The 22,358-nt window shown below is 35.8% G+C and overlaps 1 protein-coding gene across 9 annotated transcripts in view; it reads left to right on the top strand.

Moving 5' to 3' along the window:
• NFAT5 (nuclear factor of activated T cells 5) overlaps positions 1–22,358 on the top strand; it is a 117,363-nt gene that overhangs the window by 23,152 nt on the left and 71,853 nt on the right. For 6 of the 9 annotated variants that reach the window (XM_027076100.2, XM_027076099.2, XM_027076098.2 and 3 more), the window contains one exon: positions 21,379–21,504. In XM_027076100.2, coding sequence (XP_026931901.1) covers positions 21,379–21,504 — 126 coding nt within the window. Of the gene's footprint in view, positions 1–21,378; positions 21,505–22,358 lie in introns of those variants that run through there. The other 3 variants (XM_053210400.1, XM_027076104.2, XM_015069053.3) reach the window with 1 other exon arrangement.

Below are 22,358 nucleotides of genomic sequence, written 5' to 3'. Positions count from 1 at the left end.
GCTTATTTTTTCAAATTATAATAAAATTATACTTTTTAATGCTTATTACACAAAGAACTAGGCTCTTGTAAAAGTATAAGTCATATAAAGTAGAAAAGGAAAATAATATGTACTCCTATCACACAGAGGTAATCACTGTTCATATTTTGATGTACAGTATCTCATTCTGTACTTATCTGTCTGTTCTGTGTGTGTATGGGCATTTTATATTTGTTTTTTCTAAAATAGGATCATATGAATTTTGTAACCTGCTCTTTTCTCTTAATATATTTTGAATACCACTCTAGGTTAATAAATGGAGTGTAACTTAGCTTTATTTTTTATTGTGACAACTCTAGACAATATAAAAATATAAAGAATAAAGTAAAACTCACAAAAAATTTCATCTCTCCTAGATAGCCACTATTATATTTTGATACATATACATATTTTTTACATAAGTGAGATTATTTTCGTTAGGTTTTATACAGCTGTAGCGTGCTTCCCTCACTCAAGAATATATTTTCTATGGTCCAAATAGATCTGTGTCTTTGTTTTTAATGGCTACATTATATTTCATGATATGGATGTGTCATCCTATGTGGTTTCAGTTTTTTCTATCAAAACTTGGAAGCTATGGTTCAGGAATGTTGAAGATGAGTGGTTAGGATCAATATGATAGAAAAACTCTAAGGACAGGGTAAAGGAATTCTTCAAAACAAAATCTCATGTTTTTCTTAAAGTTGTACCCCATTGGTCTTTTTCTTTTTCATTTTGTACTTTTCCCTGCTAATGCTGCCTTATGTTTAATCTGTTAGAATTAAAATACACACACAGACACTCCTTGAATTTTTAAAAATGCGAAAGTACAAAACAAGGATTAATCACATGAAAGTGTGCTGTTTCTTGATATAACCACTATTAATATGTTGGTGATTATTCTTTCAGACATCTATGTATGTGTACAAATCTACATATTCATATATTTCTGCATAAATTGGATTATACAATCATGTTTTCTTATCTGCTTATAGATATTATTAAATAGAGATCTGTTTTGCTATTACTGCAGAATATTCTATGGTTTAAATAACAGAATATACTTATATCAGCCAATCCTTTGATCATGGGCTATTTTCCTTTTTAACTGTTACAAACATCACTGCAATGAACATAGTAAGTAGTGCATACATTTTTTTTCTGTACTGTTATGGATATTTCCTGTGAATAATAATAGCTCATACTTAATGTAGTATCTTCACTATGGTGAACAGTGTTCTAAGCACCTAAATTTGTCTTTTATTTATAAATTTATTTTGCTGTTAAATTTCAAGGAGAATCCTTCAGACTTGCGTCTTTTAGCTTTATCTAGAGAATGCAGTAACTAAATAAGACTACCTACATGTAATTGAGTAAGACCATACTCAAACCATCCTGTAATATATAGTGTTGTGGTTAAGTGCTTAGGCTTTGGAGCCAGAACAGACCTATATTCAAAAATCCTTGCTCTGCTACTTACTTTGGTTGTAGAACTCCAAACTTCACCTTTCCAGTTTTTTTAAATGAAAGGCATTTAAGGCATAAGACCATTTTTTCAATGGGAGGATTTTTAAACTAAGATGAAATAATAATTATTTCCTTCAGGGTACAACTTAAAATTATTTCCTTTTCTAGGTTAAGGAAAGGTAGAGAAATTTTGGTTATCATCTATTTAATTTTTTGAGAGAGGGAGACACAGAATCCGAAGCTGGCTCCAGGCTCCGAGCTGTCAGCACAGAGCCCGATGCAGAGCTCGAACTCACAAACCACGAGATCATGACTTGAGCCAAAGTCTGATGCGTAACTGACTGAGCCACCCGGGTGCCCCAGTTATCATCTTTTGTTTAATAAGTGTTCATTAATGGGGCACCTGGGTGGCTCAGTCGGTTGAGCGTCTGACTTCGGCTCAGGTCATGATCTCACGGTTTGAGTTTGAGCCGCGCATCAGGCTCTGTGCTGACAGCTCTGAGCCTGGAGTTTGCTTTGGATTCTGTGTCTCCCTTTCTCTCTGCCCTTCCCCCACTTCTGCTCTGTCTCTCAAAAATAAATAAACATTTAAAAAAAATAAGTGTTCATTAATGAAATCTGTGCTATTCTTATAAATCATTTTCAAAGAATAGTTAATGCAGGGAAGTGCCCATGATGGATGTTAAATTAAAAAAAAAAAAAGAAGATAGAGGGATGCCTCGGTGGCTCAGTCAATTAAGCGACTGGCTCTTGATTTCCTCTCAGGTCATGATCTCACAGTTCATGAGATCAAGTAGGTTCATGAGGTCAAGTATTGGGCTCTGCTGACAGTGCAGAGCCCGCTTGGGACTCTGTCTCTCCCTCTCTTTCTTTGTTCCTCCCCTACTTGTGCATGCACAGCTCTCTCTCAAAATAAATAAATAAACTTAAAAAAAATTAAATAGGGGTGCCTGGGTGGCTCAGTGGGTTAAGTGTCCGACTTCAGCTCAGGTCATGGCCTCACAGTTCTTGAGTTCAAGCCCTGTATCAGTCTCTTTGTTGTCAGCACAGAGCCCACTTTGGATCTTCTGTCCTCCTCTCTGCCCCTCCCCCCCAAAATTAAAATAAACATTAAAAATTTTTTAATTAAAAAAATTAGATACAAAGTAATGATCCCAGTTTTATTTTAAAAAATAAGACTAGTAGGAAATAAAATGTTAGAATGATGATCTCTGAGAATTGGGATTTGAAGTGACTTTATTTTCTCTTTTATACTTAAAAAAAAATGTTTTAATGTTTATTTTTGAGAGAGAGACAGAGATTGAGTGGGGAGGGGCAGAGAGAGAGGGAGACACAGAATCCAAAGCAGGCTCCAGGCTCTGAGCTGTCAGCACAGAGCCGGACACAGGGCTCAAACTCAGAACCGCAAGATCAGGACCTGAGCTGAAGTCAGATGCTTAACCTAACTGAGCCACCCAGGTGCTCCTTTTCTCTTTTATATTAAAAAAAAAAAAAAATGTTTCTGGGGGTGCCTGGGTGGCTCAGTCAGTTGAGTGTCCAACTTGTTTAATAGGAAGGGTTTGGGTACTACATCCTTATTTCACCCTCTGGAAGATTAGGTACTTATCAGCCCTTGACTATCATATGCTGTTTCTTTCTTATTAAATTTGCCTCTGGATAGGGATCAAGAAAATTATAATTTTGATGATCGTTGCAGAAAGTTGAGACCACCATTAAAGTCTTTAAGCCATTGCAAAGTTTCTCAGGAAAGACTTTTGTCGGCTTCTCCTCCCATTTCATAAAAAGACCTCAATCACATAACTCCCAAGTGTCGAGGTTGAAGACTCGGATGCCAGCAAGACTCAGAGTGTAATGCAAATCAGTGAAATTGGCTGAATGGTACTTACAGTAACTGGAAAGCACACTAAAAGAGGCAGCTCCAGTTTTCCTTATGGGAATATATACTTAATGTTGCCAGATCTTCTGATTTGTCAAGAGGAGCCAGAAATCTAGATTTTTATGTAAAATCCCATTATTAAACGTTGACAGCTAGTTCGAAATGTTTTAGAACACTGTGCAGGCCAAATATATCTGGAGTCCAGATATGTCTTATAGAAGATGCAAGACCTGCAGAAAGAAAAGCTTTGTATTTTTAAGTGAAATTAGAGTTATCTTGAAATGAGCATGAGGTATTCACCTGATTGCCTTGGGAATAAAATAAATAATGCTCATGGAATATGTCAGTAATACTTCTTCATTGCATACCCTTTTGGGAGTAGGAATTATGACTTTTATTATTGTTAGTAACTCCAATTAATACTTCCACTCAGTGGTTCCTGGTAACCTCTCAGTGACTGCATGTAATTTAAGCCAAGTGGCTTCATCCGTAACAGAGTTTATAGGGTTGTGGTAGTGACAATCACAAATTATAACCAGTTTACATGTAAATTTTTGGCACATTTTAAGTTGGGAGATTTTAGGTTGGGGGAGCAGCTGCAGTACTGTGTTGTTAATATGTTTTTAGCTCTTGTTTACCCTAGCATCTGTGTTTTTAGGCTTACTAGGAAAATAGTAATTATTCCTATATTTTTTACTTTGTTTCTTACCTACAAAGTGAACTAATGTAAGTTGAACTTGACTGTTTTCACTTTTATTTTTTATTTAAAAAGTTTTTCTTTAATTTTTTAAGTTTATTTATGTGTTTCGAGAGAGAGACAGAGAGAGTGAGCAGGGGAGGGGCAGAGAGAGGTGGGAAAAGAGAGAATACTGACCAGGCTCTGCAGTGTCAGCGTGGAGCCTGATGTGGGGCTCGAACTCATGAACCATGAGATCATGACCTGAGCCGAAGTCGGACACTTAATCAACTGAGCCACCCAGGACCCCCTCCCCCAATTTTTAAAAAATGTTTGTTTATTTTTGAGAGAGAGAGACAGTGCAAGTGGGAGAGGGGCAAAGAGAGAGGGAGACACGACATCCGAAGCAGTCTCCGCTGTGAGCTATCAGCACAGAGCCTGATGTGGGGCTGGAACTCACGAACTGCGAGATCACACATGGCCTGAGCTTAACTGGACGCTTAACTAGCTGAGCCACCCAGGTGCCCCTCATTTTCGTTTTTTAAAGATGCTGGCCATATCATTAGATATTTCTTTCTTGTGAGTCGTTTGTGTGAACTTTGAGTTCTGTTTCTTGCATGCATCCATCTATCCATTCATTCAGTAACCATTATCTTGACCTTTTCAAAGATGCTAAGGCCCTGCATAATCTACTCTGCCATACCCACTAACCATATCTCATTGTAGCAAGGAGAATGTCTTGGTTACTGTGTTTTAGTCACACTATGCACCATTTGGTTACTCAGACATGCCATGTCTTTACCTGCCTAAAGTCTTTTATACTTGCTGTTGCCTCAGATGTTTTTCTTCTTTCTGCTTTGAGTTGCTGATTCTTTATCCTCAGGAACCACTCAGAGAAGCCTCCCTTAGATAGAAGAACTATCTTCTCTTAAAGTAGTTCTCACATTCTTTCTTACAGATTCCTGTTTGTTTTCCTTCCTTCCTTCCTTCCTTCCTTCCTTCCTTCCTTCCTTCCTTCCTTCCTTTCTTTCTTTCTTTCTTTCTTTCTTTCTTTCTTTCTTTCGAGAGAAAGAGTACAAGCAGGGTAGGAGCAGAGAGAGAGGGGGACACAGAATCCGAAGCAGCCTCCAGGCTCTGAGCTATCAGCACAGAGCCCGATGAGGGGCTCAAACTCAGGAACCGAGAGATCATGACCTGAGTCGAAGTCAGAGGCTTAACTGACTGAGCCACCCAGCTGCCCCTGTTTGTTTTCTTCATAGCATTCATTCCACTTTGTATTTAAAAACTAGTTCCTTGTTCCAGAATATTTTCTGTTTCTCTCATTACAGAAAAACTCCTTAAAGACAGGGACCTCTTTTGTCTTACTCAATTTTGTATCTTTGGCTCACAGTAAATTACTTTTGAATTAATTAGTCATCAGCACAATAATCATATGCTTACATGATGGTGGCCAGTGCTTTCTAGGCATATTGTATACATTATTGCTAGTGCTCATAACTCTATAAGTTAGATAGATATTTCTGCCATACTGTGATTGAGAAAAGTAACTTGCCCAAAGTCACACAGAAAATAAGTGATAAAAATATAATGAGAGCTCAGTTCTCACTGCCTTTGCTCTTTCATTATGACCTGCTACCTATCTCTTATTTATTGTAAATAGTATTGGTATGCTAACATAGGGATCATACTGCTTTGTTATAGTGATTGCAGACGTGGTTTTCTCCTTCCTTCCTTATTCCCCCTTCGTGCAAAAAAGATTACAATAATATTTTAAATGCCTACTAATAGTATATCATGATTTTGACTTTCTGATCAAGCCAAATGAAAATTCGTGTATTTTTATTTAATAATAATATTCATACTCTCTTGTATTAGAACACTTATCCCCTGAGTCTTAACCTCTTAATTCTTCTATATGATATAATTAGCCATTTAAACATGATAGGTATGGAAGGATTTCTTACATGCCTCTTAAGCATCTACTTCTATAGCACAGCCATTGGCAAATAGAAATAATTGAATTCTCAGGATGCCTTGATGGCTCAGTCAGTTAGTTGGGTATTGACTCTTGATACCAGCTTGGGTCAGTGATCCCAGGGTTGTGAGATCGAGCCACATGTTGAGCTCAGCAGTGAGCATGGAGTCTGCTTGCAATTCTCTCGCTCTCCCTCCCTTCCTCCCTCCCTCCCTCCCTCCCTCCCTCCCTCCCTTTCTCTCTCCCTCTTTCCCTCTCTTTCTCCCTCTGCCTTTTTCCCCTGCTCTTGCTTTCTTTCTATAAAATTAAAAAAAAAAAAAAAGGGCCAGCTGGGTGGCTGTCTCAAGTTTTAAGCATCCAACTCTTGATCTTGGCTCAGGTCATGTTCTCATAGTTTGTGAGATCAAGCCCATGTCAGACTCACCATAGGGTTTGCTGGAGATTCTCTTTCTCCTTCATTCTCTGCCCTTCCTCCTCTCGCACATGTGTGCATGCATGTGGCATGTGTACACTCTCTAAAAATACATAAACATTAAAAATAAAATTAAAAATACAATAAAAGAATTGACTTATCTTCTACAGCATTTTAAAACCATCCCACTGAAGTCCCTCAACTTTTTACCTCTTCATCTCAAATTTTTGTTTGGGTCTTCTTATTTTCTATTTTCTTTTTCTCTCATGTCATTGGAAGAAATGCCCAGTCTTTTCCTAAGATGGCCCCAATCTTTTGGACTTGATTCCATGACAGTTACCTCATTTTAATATTTTCCTCTCTTCTTTTTCATTTTCTTTCATGTTTTTGTATTCTTGTAGCAGTAGTTGTCAAACTTTTAAACTATGATTTCCATGGAAGTTCCTCTGTATATGATATAATTTCCAAAAAAATTGTACTTATAAAGGAAAATGAATTCTTTATGGTAGTATAATCCTATAAAAATGCCCTGGAAAATTTTTATTTAGTCATTGTTATACTGATCTCAACTTCTTCACCATCTAGTTGTTCCTAAACCTTTTGTTAGCATGTAAGCATTTGCTAGGAAATTCAGTTATAATTTCACAATTGTCAAACCTGATGGTGTTTTTTTTTTTTTTAATGTTTATTTTTTGAGAGAGAGTGCATGGGGAGGGGACAGAGAGAGAGACAGAGAGAGACAGAGAAACCAAAGCAGGCTCTGCGCTGCCAGTGCAAAGCCTAATGTGGGGCTTAAACCCACGAAATGTGAGATCATGACCTGAGCTGAAGTCAGCATCTCAACCAACTGACCCACTCAGACACCCCCTGATCACACTTTTTAAATTAAATCTCTTCTATATGTCCACTCTTGGATCTTCAAACATTTCCTTATTCCTGGCTGTTTCCCTTATATCATCAAACATATACACAATTTCTTTTTCTGCACAATAAAGTTAAATGAACCCTTTATTTGGTCCTGTCTCCTTAAGTAGTTTTTCCTTGTCTTTGGAAGGACTTTATGAAATAGTAGTGTATATTTCTGCTTGCACTGCATTTACTTCCTCACTTATATTTGGTCTTCAACTCTTTGCCTTCTGGCTTCTCTCCCCATCACTCCCTTGATACTTCTTTGGCAAAAGTATCAAGAAATACCTTTTGCCACATCAAATAAATACATTCTTTCAAGTTTTTCCTTACTTGAACTGAATGAGGCATTTTCATTTTTGGCAGTCCATACCAAGACTGTTCTTTTTTTTTTTTTTTTTTTTTGGACGCTGTACTCTTCAGGCTCTCCTCTGACTCTAGCTTCTTGCTTCGTTTCTTATTCTGATCCTTCTGCCCTCTTTATTCTTTATATGGTCTGTTAGCAATCTTATGTATTCCCACCGCTTCTATCTTCTTGCTCATTCATACATTCATCAAATGATGCCTGTTGTGCAAGGCACTGTGCTATTGCTGAGATCAGTGTGAACGAAACTGACAGCTACGATGTGAATAGTCTAATAAGAAATACATATAGATTGATTGGCAGTTGTGAAACAGTGTATAAAACATATTCTGTTAAAGGGAATACATAGAATGGATACTTAACCAAGACTGGAGTGGTCAGGAAAAGGTTTTTGGGAAGAAGTAACATTTGAAAGGGCTGTGGGAAGGTCAGTGTTTCAGACAGAAGCGATAGCATTTGCAAAGAAATAAAAGTAAGGGGGTGCTTGGCTGAAGGATTGAAAATCATTGTACCTTGAGAGTGTTGAGAGAAAGAGGAGAATGGAAAGGGGTAAGATTGAAGGGTTATAAAATAGGCACTTGTTAGTATTCATTCAACAAATAGTGCTCTGTTGTGTAACTTTATAGCTATACTTACACATATGTATACGTTTTTTATTTTTTTTAATTAAAAAAATCTTTATTTTTAAGAGAGCATGCATACAAGCAGGGGGAGGGGCAGAGAGAGAGAGGGACAGAGGATCTGAAGAAGCAGGCTCTGCACTGTCAGTGCAGAGCCCAATGCAGGGGTTTGAACTCACAAACCGTGAGATCATGACCTGAGCTGAAGTCAGATGCTCAACCGACTGAGCCACCCAAGCGCTCCTAAAAATAAAATCTTTTAAAAAAGTGTATACTGGGGCACCTGGGTAGCTCAGTCAGTTGAGTCCTGGGTTAGGCTCTGATCTGTGCAGAGCCTGCTTGAGATTCTCTCTTTCCTCTCCCTCTGCCTCTCCCCCTCCCACCACACTAGCACTTTCTCCTCTCTTTCAAAATAAATAAACTTTTTTTAAATCTTAAAAAAAAAAAGAAGTTAACCACATGGCCAATAAACATATGTAAATGTGCTCAAAAGCATTAGTTATCATATCAAAATCGCAGTGTGATACCACTCCATCTCCACCAGATAGCCTCTAAAAAAATTATGAAAACATTTTTTTATGACTGAGCTTGTGCCATAGCCAGAATTTTTATACATTGATGATGAGAGTGTATATTGATACAACCTCTTGGGAAAACTATTTAGTGCCAACAACTGAAGTTGAGTATACACATACCTTGTGACCGAGCAATTTTCTCTAGGTATATATCCAAAGGAAGTACATATATGTGCATGTAAGAATGTCCTTAGCCATATTTTTGGAATAAGTAAAAACTATAAACAACTCGATCATTTAACAGCAGAGTGGATTAATTGTAGACTATTCATACAACAAAGTAATATATAGCATTGCAAAAGAATGAACAGCTATAAGCAACATCAATAACCTGAACAGACAATGCTGAGTAAAAGAAGCTAGGCACAAAAGGATATGTCCTGTATGATTTTTTTTTTATTATATAAAGCTCAAAAATAGGCAAAACTATAATTTATGGTGATAGAAGTTAGAAGATTGGTTACTTCTAGGGCTCGTACCTGAGAGGAAGCATGAAGGATGCATAATCTGCTGGGTGGTAGTTATGTGTGTGTTCACTTTTTAAAATTATTCAAGCTCAAAACTTAAGTTATGTATACTTTACTATATGTATATGTTATGCTTTAATAAAAAGTCGAAACACTGAAAAAAAGTAATCTCTTCTGAAATTATGATAGTAATAATTACCAATTTTATTTATATAAATAACTTATTTAATTTATGTAAATGATATATAATCAATATATGAATGTTTATAATTTGTGTAAATATGTAAATAATATATAATTATATACAAAAAGTTAAAACACTGAAAAAAGTAACAATTTATTCTGAAATTAAGATAGTAGTAATTATTTTATTTATATATACTTTACGTTAAAGCACCTTTTCATATATCAATACTATGATTATAAATATAAACAAGTATTTTGTAAATTTTAAATTGTAATATTACCAGATATAATTTATTTTTGGAACAATTTTCAATTTTCTAGAGCTGTTTATCTGTTTCTGTTTATGGACCACACCATGGCATAAAAGATTGCATAAGCTACCCTTTCATTTGCTGTTGTAAAATGACAACTAAAAATCATTATCAGAATTAATAAAAAGAGGGGCACTTGAGTGGCTCAGTCAGTTGAGTATCCAACTTCGGCTCAGGTCATGATCTCATGGTTCATGGGTTCGAGCCCCGGGTCAGCTTGGAGCCTAACAGCTTGAAGTGCTGACAGCTTGGAGCCTGGAGCCTGCTTTGGATTCTGTGTCTCCCTCTCTCTCTCTCTGCCCCTCCCCCACTCATGCTCTTTCTCTGTCTCAAAAATAAATAAACATTATTAAAAAAAATGTTTTAAAGTATAAAAAGAGAGGCTTTGCTGATCAGTAAAGTGACATCTACTCACTATATCAAAATCAAAAGCTGTTCTTTTTTTGTAAGAAACAAAGTATTTTCATGTTATAACAAATGTTATTTGTAAATAGAGAATAGTCAGGAGGTAAATGATCTGGAAGAATACTCTATGCTGTCAGAATTTTACCCATTGAAAATCTTTGGGTTTTGCCCCTAAGCGGTAATTCTAGATAATATCTCTCAGGTTCAAAATAACAAGAAATGTACCAATTTGCTTCATTATTTTAGGTATTGTTCAAGACTACATGTATCAAATACAAGTATCAAATATCTAAAATTACCTATTGCCATGTGAAATAACAATTGTCATTTAAGTCAAGAATGATAGACAACACTCATTTCTTCTTTTTGATATGTAAATATAATTGTTTTCTCTTCAAGGTTTAAAATTTAAGTAATCTTGCAAAGGATGGTTCAACTCTTTGTTACTCTTCTTTTTTACCTTTTAGGGGGAAAAATAGCCATACTTAAGGAGGTAATAAACTTATGCCTTAACATTTGAGACTAAATTTCATGCTTTAAAGTAATGGCTCTTTGCCAGAATCAACTGTGGAGCTTTATAAATATGCATTCTATGATCCTGCCTACTGTAAACCCTTATTCAGTAGGTCTGTGATGGAATCCCAGGGCATCTTCATTCAAGGGAAAAAAAAAAACACCACGTATTTCCATATGCAATTCTGATCTTCCTCATTGATTACTACTGTCCTAAATTAAAAGGCAGAAGTAATGAACTTGTTCATTTGTTTATTGCTGCTCATGGTAGACAAATATTTTGCTCTCTAAACAACCAGCTTATGTCTAGAAGTAGGAGGTTTAGGGGCAACTGGGTAGCTCAGTTGGGTAAGTGTCTGACTCTTGATTTCGGCTCAGGTCATGATCTCACAGTTCATGGAATCAAGTCCTGTGTTGGGTTCCGTGCTGACAGCATGGAGCCCGCTTGGAATTCTCTCTCTCTCTCTCTCTCTCTCTCTCTCTCTCTCTCTCTCCCTCTCCCCCTCTCTCTCCCCCCGCCTCCCTCTCCCTGCCCCCCCAATAAATAAAATAAACTTTAAAAAAAATTATAAGGTTTGCATATTCTGTTTGTTGATAATGCTTGTGTAGAGTAGAGAGGAAAAAGTGAGCATTGTTGATTTATTCAGTATTGGCTTGAGGGAGGAAAAAAAATCATGTTATATGAATAGAAAAGAAATTTTACAGGAAATCACTTTTTAAAGTGAAAATGGAGATCCTAAAATATGAAAATTTATGTTTGTTCATTAAGAAAATGGTAGTTTAGGTACGCTTGGGTGGCTCATTCTGTTGGGCGGCTGACTCTTGATTTTGGCTCAGGTCGAGATCTCACGGTTCTTGAATTCAAGTCCAGTATCGGGTTCTACACTGACAGTGTGGAGCCTGCTTGGGATTCTGTCTCTCTGTTTCTCTCTCTCAAAAATAAATAAACTTTTTTTTCAATTAAAAAAAAAGAAAAAACAGTAGTTTAGGGGTGCCTGGGTGACTCATTTGGTTAATAAGCATGTGGCGTTGGCTCAGGTTGTGATCTCATGGTTCATGAAGTGGAGCCCCACATGGGATATTCTCTCTCTCTCTCTCTCTCTGCCCCTCCTCTACTTATTCTCTCTCTCTTTCAAAATAAATAAATAAACTTAAAAAAAAAAAGAAAATGGTAGTTTAAGTGGTAACAGAATGGAAGATGGAATATGGGGAAATAGGGTATTTGGAGTAGAAAATACTATAGAAAAATGACATTTTTAGTTAAAGTGGTGGAACATTCTGGTAGTGATAACAAGGAAAATAAGATTTTTGTTTGTTTGGTTTTCCCTCACTGAGACTCTGGGGAACGGAAACAAGAATTAATGTTTTACATTGTTTGGGTAGAATCAGTCATGGTAGATGATTTGCTCATTCATTCATAATATTCATTCATTCATTCTAATTGCATAGACAGGAATGTTGGAGAAAAGATTTATCTTTCAGCAGCTATTCTCCTGTTCAGAAACCAGCTCCATCTAGTCTTGGCTGTTGTAATCAAGTCATAACCTAATTGGAATATAATTTCTTCTCTGTAAAAACTGAGAGTTATGCTGAATACTTTCACCAGTTTCTAAAATTCTATGCTTTTTATGTGAATTTTAGGTTAATCTCATAAAAACACATTCATTCCATTCATACCATTCTTGCCTAGCCCTCTTTATATTTATTCTCTCTTTTTTTTTGTACATAACATCTATGTCTTGGTACTGATTCCATTGGTTATTTATGTACTTGCTGTCTACCTCACTGGACTGTAAGCTGTTTGAAAACAGAGACACAGGCCACTTTAGTGTCTGCACCTATGCATACAAAATGGATTACTAGTGACAAAATTAAGTTTTTCTTCTTTTAGAAAATAAACTTTAGGGGCACCTAGGTGGCTAAGTCAGTTAAGTGTCCAATTTCAGCTCAGGTCATGATCTCATGGTTCGAGGGTTTGAGCCCTGCGTTGGGCTCTGTGCTGACAGATCAGAGCCTGGACATGCTTCAGATTCTGTGTCTCCCTCTCTCTCTCTGCTCATCCCCCACTCATGCTCTGTCTTTCTCTCTTTCAAAAATAAATAAACATTAAAAAAATTTTTTTAAAGAAAATTAGCTTTAAAAAAATGCTTACTATATATTTTTGAGAGAGAGTGAGGAGAAGGGGCAGAGAGAGAGGGAGAGAGAAAATCTCTAGGTACCCCTAGAGAATAAACTTCTGAACTACCTTGTTGTAATGCAGGGTCTGTGCAGTTAGAAATAACACTGATGTTAGGAATTCCATCTATTTTATTTACTAGATTATTGTGCCTGGCACATAATTGACACTTCAGTTCTGTGTTTAATAAATATATGAATGAATTGGGGCACCTGAGTGGCTCAGTTGTTTGGGCTTCCGACTTCAGCTCAGGTCATGATCTCATGGTCTGTGAGTTTGAGCCCCATGTTGGGCTCTGTGCTCACAGCTCAGAACCTGGAGCCTGCTTTGGATTCTGTGTCTCCCTCTCTCTCTCATGTTCTGGCTCTCTCCCTTTCTCTCTCAAAAATAAATAAACAATAAAAAATTTAAAAAATAAATATATAAATGAATGAGCAAATAATCATTTATTAAATGTCTTCAAGTTTAAAAACAATATGGATGGGGGGTGGTGCCTAGGTGGCTTAGTCGGTTAAGCATCTAAGTCTTGATTTTGGCTCAGGTCATGATCTTAGTTTGTGGGTTGAGCCCTGAGTCGGGCTCTGTGCTGACAGCACACAACAACATCAACAACAACTATGGATAAAATAACATGTTAATTCCACTTATTTCTTTTCAATGATAGATTATTACATACATTGATAAGTGCATGGCTATTTTATCCCTCTTTTTTTTTTTTTTTTAATGTTTATTTGAGAGAGAGAGAGAGAGCAGGGGAGGGGCAGACAGAGAGGGAGAGAGAAAATCCCAAGCAGGCTCTGTGCTGACAGCAGGGCCCGATCCCAAGAACTGTGAGATCATGACCTGAACTGAAATCAAGAGTTGGACGCTTAACCCACTGAGCCACCCGGGTGCCCCCAAGGACATGGTTACTTTAGTTACAAAAAAGTGACTATGAAATATATGGTTATATAATATAGTTAACGCTTAAGCAGTGGAAGAGATCTGTATTCGTTACTGTTTTCATAAACATCAGCTAAATTTTAAGTGTGTATACATTACAATGTATGGCTCTGATAGCACATACTAGGCTGCAGATAATTTCTTTACCTTGCTTGAACTGTGCACCTGGATATCTCTTCTCTCCCTTCCCCTCCCATTAATGCTTTCCTCACCCTGTTTGGGCTCTGAAACCCCATGCTAGAGACCCCTCCTTCCCCTCATCCCCATAGATGACCCTCCTCACCCAGGTAGGCTTCTGACACCCACCCCCTGGGTCCTTCTCATACTCACATCTTTGACTCTGTCTGAACTCCACAGTTCTTAAAGCTCTATTGAAAAAGTATTCTTATATTTGAAAATTGTAAATAAACCATAATGTTTTACTCAATAATTTATGCCATAGATATGACATTGAATGTCTTATTTTTTCTAGGACAGACTTAAGTAATATCTTTTGAAAATAATATAAGTGAATTTAGAATGTAGATAACTAAAATGGTTAGTTGAATAGTATACTCCATTTTATATTTCATAAGTCTTAAGTTATTTTGAAAATAATTGTGAAGTTTTTAGATGAAAAATAGTACTTACAAGAAAAAAATATGATGTATTAAAATGATTGTGGAATTCAAATTAGTTTTCTTAGGGGCACCTGGGTGGCTCAGTTGGTTAAGCATCCAGCTCTTGGTTTTGGCTCAGGTCATGATCTCACTGTTTTGTGGGTTTAAGCCCACATTGGGCTCTGCGCTGACAGTGCAGAGCCTGCTTGGGATATTCTCTCTCTCCCCCTCTCTCTGCCCCTTCCCCACTCATTCTCATTCTCTCTCTCTCTCTCTCTCTCTCTCTCTCAAAGCAAATAAATAAACTGAAAATTTTTAAAAACCCAAAAAACAATAATAAAATATAATCAGGAAGAAGTGATGTGATTAAGTAAATATGTGATAGCAAACTATTAATTGACTTAAACTGAGAGGAGAAAAATTTGTTAAAAAAAGAGCATCACCTACTAGTTATTCTTGGACTTCATAATCTTTTAGAAACCAAATATCCAGTAGACCTGCAGCCAGTACATTTTTCCAGTGGACATGCCAAGTATGATGACTGTCAAGCCTGAAGTGTTTTTAACAGAATGAATGCTGTGTCTCTTCAATGCAGAACTATGTTGGCACATTGGAGGTGCCAGGCATTTTGTTTTAGAATATCTGACATGAAACCATAGCCTTGGGATTTATCAGCTTATTGAGATAGTTAATAGAGAGATGGAAGAGTGAGGCAATTCTCAAACCATTTGCAAGGACTTTTTGAAAGTTTTTTAACTCTTTCAGGTGCTATAGTAGCTTCATATTTAGAGTGTAAAAAAATAAGTAAAACTCAATTTTTTAAACAATGTACAGATATTTATAATTAAATTTTTCAGTATAATAGTGTTTGCATCTGATATCAAGGAGCATTCATTATTATATATATATAATGTATGTATTATTATTATATATAATGTATTATATATGTATATATATGTGTGTATATATATATATATATATATATATATATATATAAAATATGTGCGTTATATCATTAGTTTACTTTTTGTTAAATTTTAAAGCATTCCCAGCAGAAAGTATCCTCCTTTTTTCCACAAATATTTCCATTCATGGCTGCTTGTTTGACAGTTGAACAGAAGCATCTTATTTCCAGAGTCCCCCTTCTCCCACCTTTTATCATTCATCTGTGCATGGAGTTAAGGTCTGTAGTATTAGTTGTGTACAACTTTTATTTATTTTGTTACTTACCTTAAAGTAAATAGGGTAGTTTTCAGAAAAGTCATAAAGTAAGTGGGCTCTCTGACAAATTTGGCCTTTACTTTCTGATCCAAAAGCAACAGAACATTACACGCTAGCCATCAGGTCAAGAAGGGTGAGGTTGAGGATACAAATTCCAGAAAAGGAATGATAACTTACAGAGTTCTTTTTAGCAGATCATCTTAGAGCAACTCTCTGAGGCTACATACTGTCCATGCATAATCTTAATTTTTATTGTATTTATTGATTTATTATATATTTTAGCAAAAGAACATCTATGAGCCCACCGTCCAGCCCTACTTATTTCTGTTCATCCTTTGCCCTGTCCTTTCTCCCCATCAAAGGAAACCATCGTTCATCATTCCTTTCCTTTGTTCTATCACGTATGCTTTTTATTTTTTACTGTTGCACAATCTTCATATTCTTTATTGGTACAACCTACCTCAGGATTGTTTTGAAATTAAGTTAAGAAATGTATATAATAAGCTTTGCACAGTGCCTGACCCATCCCCAAATGGCACTTGTGTTATTAATGTTCTTTTGTGGAGAAAGAACAAGAAAAGCATGCCTTTTCTCAGCTCTTTCCTATGTTTTATCTTCCTGAACACTTCCAGGGAAAGGTGAGAAAGTATGAGGGTTTGAAGTCTTTTCACCTTTTCATGGGACTGAGCAATTTACAGAATGAAGCAGTAGAGAATGGGATTTGGACTATCCCCGGTTAGGGAACTGAGTTCCCAACTGAGAAAAATAAATAAATAAACTGCACTGTTAAGTTTCCAATTTTTCCCTTCTCTTTCACACTGCTTTGTGCCCTTGGGACAGGATTTCTGTCTACTTTGAGTTTGATGCAGTATAGTGAAACTCCTGATAGCCAGTGTTGAAGAATAAAAGACCGAATTGACCTAGAAAATAATCAGTGACATAAATGGATCAGTTAGAGTTTACTGAATGATCAAGCAAACAAACCCCCCACCCAGCCCATTTTTACACTGTTCACCTTCCCACCCAACATTGGGAAGCCTTGGTTTGTTTTCAATATCTGAAAATAATTTCAGTCCTCCATTTCTTCCTTCCCCCTGATGGCCCTATGATCTGCAATATTGCACCAACTCAAGACAAATTCTTGATCTTCTGAGCTTTTTTTTCCAATTTCTGCCCAATTTCCTTTTTTCATACACTCATGTTAATAATTTCTATTAACAGAATTATTTATTATATCACATCTGTCCTAATTCTACTACATGGATATTTAAGCAATGCACTTACCTGGGATTTTGGTCAACTAAAATTCACAATGTACCATTAAGTGAGTTGGTTAAACATTACTGCATAATTAGCAGCATTCATAGGAAAAATAGGTAAGACAACAGTCACCTCAAGCCTGGCTGACCAGGGAAAGAGTTCCTTAGACAACAGGGATACCTGGCTGGCTTAGTTGATAGAACATACTACTCTTGATATCAGCATCATGAGTTCAAGCCCCACATTGGGTGTAGAGCTTACTTAAAATAAAATAAAAAATAACAATAAAAAAAAGAGGGGTGCCTGGGTGGCTCAGGTGGGTAGGCATCCAACTCTTGACTTCTGTGCTGGTCATGATCTCACGGTTGCTGAGTTTGAGCCCTGCATCAGGCTCTGTCCTGGCAGCACAGTGCCTGACTGGGATTCTCTCTCTCTCTCTTCTCTCTCTCTCTCTCTCTCTCTCTCTCTCTCTATCTCTGCCCCTCCCCTGCTCATGCTCTGTCTCTCAAAGTAAAGAAGTAAAACATTTAAGAAAAAAAGTAAAATTATTTCTCAATTAAAAAAAAAGAGAAAGTGCCTTTAAGTAAAAAGAGCAGTTTTTACCAACTGTTACATTAATCCTAACTAAATTTCACTTTATTCCTTTGGGCAGGTTTTCCTGCCTTGCATGATCTGTGATGCATTATGACACACAATATATCCCTCTTAAGCCTGTGTCATTCATAAATTTGATATCTTTGCTTAGGCTGTTGATGTAGTAGCCACCTCCCTCCAGGTGAACCTGTACATTTTTGGGTACTTTTGCTTAGAGTCATCTGTTTTATTAAGTCTCCATTTCTTCATCTCGGTCATGAGAACTTGATAATATTTTCTTAAGATATTTTACTGAATTTAGGATAACTATACCTGTAGCATTTTCCTGATCCTCCAAAAGAAGACCCTTAAAAAGCAAATTAGATTAGCATTCAGCTTGGCCTTCATAATTTCACTTTTTACAAATAGAAGTTGTGTGAAGAGATATTTTTATCCATAAGGTTTATTAGGAACAGTGAGAGACATAGCTTGCTCTTATACAGTTTTCACTTGTGCTTGTTCTATTCCTCTTTCTCGTTTTTTTGGAAAATAGCTTTACTGATGAATAATTTACATATCATGAAATTCACCCATTTAGAGTGTACAAGATTTAATAGTGGTTAGTTTTTTTTTTAATTTTTTTAAAAAATTACTTATTTCTTTTGAGGGAGAGAAAGAGAGAGAGAGAGAGAACCATGCATAGGGGAGGGGCAGACAGAGAAGGAGAGAGAGAATCCCAAGCAGACTCCATGCTGTCAGTGCAGAGCCCACTGTGGGGCTCGAACTCACAAACTGTGAGATCGCTACCTGAGCCAAAACCAAGAGTCAGATGGTTAACTGACTGAGCCACCCAGGTGCCCCACCATAATCCAAATTTAGAACATTTTTACCATCCTAAAAAGAAAACTTGTGACCATTCTCTCTTTCTCTTAAAAAAAAATATCTAGAAGTGATTTTATTTTGTTTTCTAAGGAAGTCTTTCCTCAGGAAACTGCCTTTCCATCATGGATTTCCTATTCTCTTCCTTCATATTCTGTGTTTGTAAACCTAGAATTTCATTCCTTTCTTATCTAATTTAAAAGATAACACAAGAAAAATAGATGTGACCTCTTAACATGAGGCAGTTAGCACCAACTTAGGGCTATTTTTCATGCATTGTCAAGAATTCTTTCACTGGGCAGTGGATACTGTAAAACTGTAATTTGGATTGAATTTAGGAGCAAATGACAATAGCATTAACAGCATGATTCATAATATTTTAATATTATAAATCTTTTAATATTTTTATGTCTTATGGGAAGCAGATTTAAAAGTAAGGCCATTGTATATGGTTGGGTTGTACATTCATAGCTTGGAGGGAATTTCTTCAAGATAATGGGGTAAAAGAAAAGTTTAAATGAAGATTTAAGTCTTAGGTTGTTTGGAGTAGCAGAGCCAACCCAGTTATGTCTGAAATCATAGCCTGTGATGGTAATGACCGTATTAACTGCTTCTTCCCTTAGGTAGACATGATAAAACTTCTGACTTCTTTAATTTCCAAACACTTGTGTCAGTTAATCAGAAAATACCTTTGTTGAAGGAATGAGTCCATACTTCCCACACCTTCCATTTGTCCTTGCATGTTACTTTGTTTGTTTTGGGGGCTAGGTTGTGGGGAGGGCTAAGATATAGTAAGTTCTATAATTAGTTACTTTCCTGTGTGTTTTTATTAACATTGCTTTTATACCTCTAATATAGATTCAACTTTATATATACTTCTTTGGGAAGGGTAGTGTGTCTCATTCCACACGAGTTTATTTTGTTTTGATTTATTTTAATAATTAGAGAAGTGGAGAAATAGTTCCAACTAGTGAAGTACTGGTGATGGGGCTATTAGTAGGACAGTTTTTTTTTCTTTTTTTTTTTTTTTTTAATTTTTTTTCAACGTTTTTTATTTTATTTTTAGGACAGAGAGAGACAGAGCATAAACGGGGGAGGGGCAGAGAGAGAGGGAGACACAGAATCGGAAACAGGCTCCAGGCTCTGAGCCATCAGCCCAGAGCCTGATGCGGGGCTCGAGCTCACAGACCGCGAGATCGTGACCTGGCTGAAGTCGGACGCTTAACCGCCTGCGCCACCCAGGCGCCCCCAGTTTTTTTTTTTTTCTTGATGTAAATATATTTTGGTAGATCTTTCTCTTTTCATCTAAATTCTTTTTATTTTCATATTGCTTTTAGTTTGAACAAAAAAACAAAAAAGGACTTGAGTATGCTTCTCTTTTAAGTATAAGTAACTGTCGTTTTCAACATGGATTTAGAAATAATTGTTTTAAAATCTATATCTGATGATAGTGCCATTTTTGTTTTACTTAGGTTCTCCCTGCTCTCCTCCCTATGTTATTTGAAAGATACGAATTATTTACTTAAGGCTTTTAGCAGCATTGTAACAAACAGAAAAATTTGAGTCAAGGCATATTATGTTCAGGCAAATACTGAACTTGCCAGATGTTTTAAAGATGAAAGTTTCAAGAGTTAGGTAATAGAGTTTTTCAAAAGAAAATTTTCAAGTTGACTCTTTACTATGAACGAAGATAACATTTAATAGTAAATCTTCTAATTTTAGCTTTCCTTCACAACATTCTTCCTGATCCCTATCCACGTCAAAATTAGGGCACATACTTCAAAGATTAATTAATTGGAAGGATCAAAGTATTTATGCATTCAGTGATCACTTAACTGAAAGTATTGTTTGTTATCAAGGATAAAATGTCCGTGGTGCTACCTTTGTTTTTTAATCACTCATGCAAATAAATTAATAATCTTTTTTATTTGTCGGAATTTTGGGTTTCTTGGAATACTAGGCAAGTCTCTTAAGTCCTGTTTCTCAGTTCTTTTGTAAATGGGCATATGATTCTAATTGGTCTTTTGAAATTCCTTTCAACATTGATTCTACTACCTTTACAGGGTATTTTGAGACTTATTCGTGCCCAAAACCATACAATAGTAACTATAAAAGAATATATATTTTTTAAGTTTTTATTTATTTATTTTGAGAGAGACACAGAGAGTGTGAGCAGGGGACAGGCAGAGAGAGAGAGGGAGAATCCCAAGCAGGCTCCATGCTGTCAGGGCAGAGCCCAATGTGGGGCTCAAACTCATGAAACTATAAAATAATTTTTTTAATAGTAGATATAAATGTAATTTTATAGACAATGATTATAAAATACATCAAAAAGATATGGATTCTTTAGTCTGGGATGTAAAAGTAATCATAGTCTAGTTTAGGCATTTACGGTTTCTGATTTAAGAGTATCCTATTCTTGTGCCTTTCTGGAGTATAAATACAGAATAGAAATGACATTATTTCCTTGAGCTCTGACATTCCTTGTTTAGCTTGTTTTGGGAGACAAAAATGCATTTGGAGAGTGAATTAAAATATTTGCTAAAAGGTGCTAAGAAGAACAAGACTAGACTAATGGTCTCACTGGTGAAGCCAATTTAAAGCTAATTATGAGTATGCTAAGTTACACTCTTATTACAAAGGAAGATAATGGACCATTTTGGGTTATTTGATATTTCTTATATTTTGTCTAATTTTGTCCAATTCTAAAATTTAATAAGTTTGGAGACCATCTTAAACATAAGGGATAAAGCCAAGAAGAAAACAGGGGACTGAACTAATGGAAAATTCATTCTTCAGTTCAGTAAAATTACATAATAAAAGAAAAATATTTGCTAATCTTTATGACAGTAATTATATGGATTTGTGTGTGTGTTCTCCTTATTAATTAATTTCATGCTCATTTGTTAGGTTATTGACTTATACTCTTTTAAATTTTTTTCTCCTTCCCCCTACAGAATCTGTCTATGATCTTCTCCCAAAGGAGTTACAGTTACCTCCATCTAGAGAAACATCTGTAGCATCAATGAGTCAGACAAGTGGTGGTGAGGCAGGCTCGCCTCCTCCAGCTGTAGTTGCTGCTGGTATGCATTTCATTTTACTTTATTAAAGAAAAGTAGTGTATTATCTGGCCAACATGAACAGTGCTGGCAAAGTCCATATCAAAAAGAGTGTGATTTGAGGGTTTGTTTTAGGAGGTTTTAAAACATATACTTTTAACCTTAAAATATTTCAATATGCATTTCTTGATATAATTCTTCTTAAAATTTCACATTGGCACATCTGTTAGTGCCATTTCCTTTCTAGGAGCTTATCTTCAGCTATGGAAACAAATTTGAAGCTCTTTTGTTGACTGCTCATAAAAAGGTTACATACCAAGCTATGGATAGAAAATTACATTTGAGTCTCTATTTTAAACAATTATTTTTAAAAATTTGCTGAAAGGGAAAAATATTTGATTTTGTGTAACCTGAAAAAGGACTCTAGCACTCAAGTCTCTTTTCTGTTTGTAGCATGTTACTACAACCTTTTCCCTACATTTAAAAACATGTGACTTAAGACTTCTTTTAAATTCAGTTGAAAGTAATGGGAAATTTGAATGTAATTTTTATATAAAGGTATTTTGATATATCAGTGAAAAAGTATAGAAAGTAATGTTTGAAATTTATCAAGTTTATTTTTACTCAGCTCTCAAATCATACACTTTATAATTATATAAAATTGGTTCAATTTTTTATTGAACCAGAATAAAAGATTGACAGATAAGGTAATAGAAAAAGTCTTGATTATTGATAAATTAATGAGTGCTTACAATAATACTAGATTGCCCAACTGTAATTCTTTTTTTAGTTGGGTTTTATAGATTGCAAAGTGTATTTGGTTTTTTAAAACAAAGGAAAAAATATATATATATATATATTCTCTGAAGTTGTATCTA

Source organism: Acinonyx jubatus, chromosome E2 (assembly GCF_027475565.1).
Source record: "Acinonyx jubatus isolate Ajub_Pintada_27869175 chromosome E2, VMU_Ajub_asm_v1.0, whole genome shotgun sequence".
NCBI lineage: Eukaryota > Metazoa > Chordata > Mammalia > Carnivora > Felidae > Acinonyx > Acinonyx jubatus.
The sequence above is the reverse complement of the archived record's forward strand: the minus strand, read 5'-3'. Positions and strand labels throughout refer to the sequence as shown.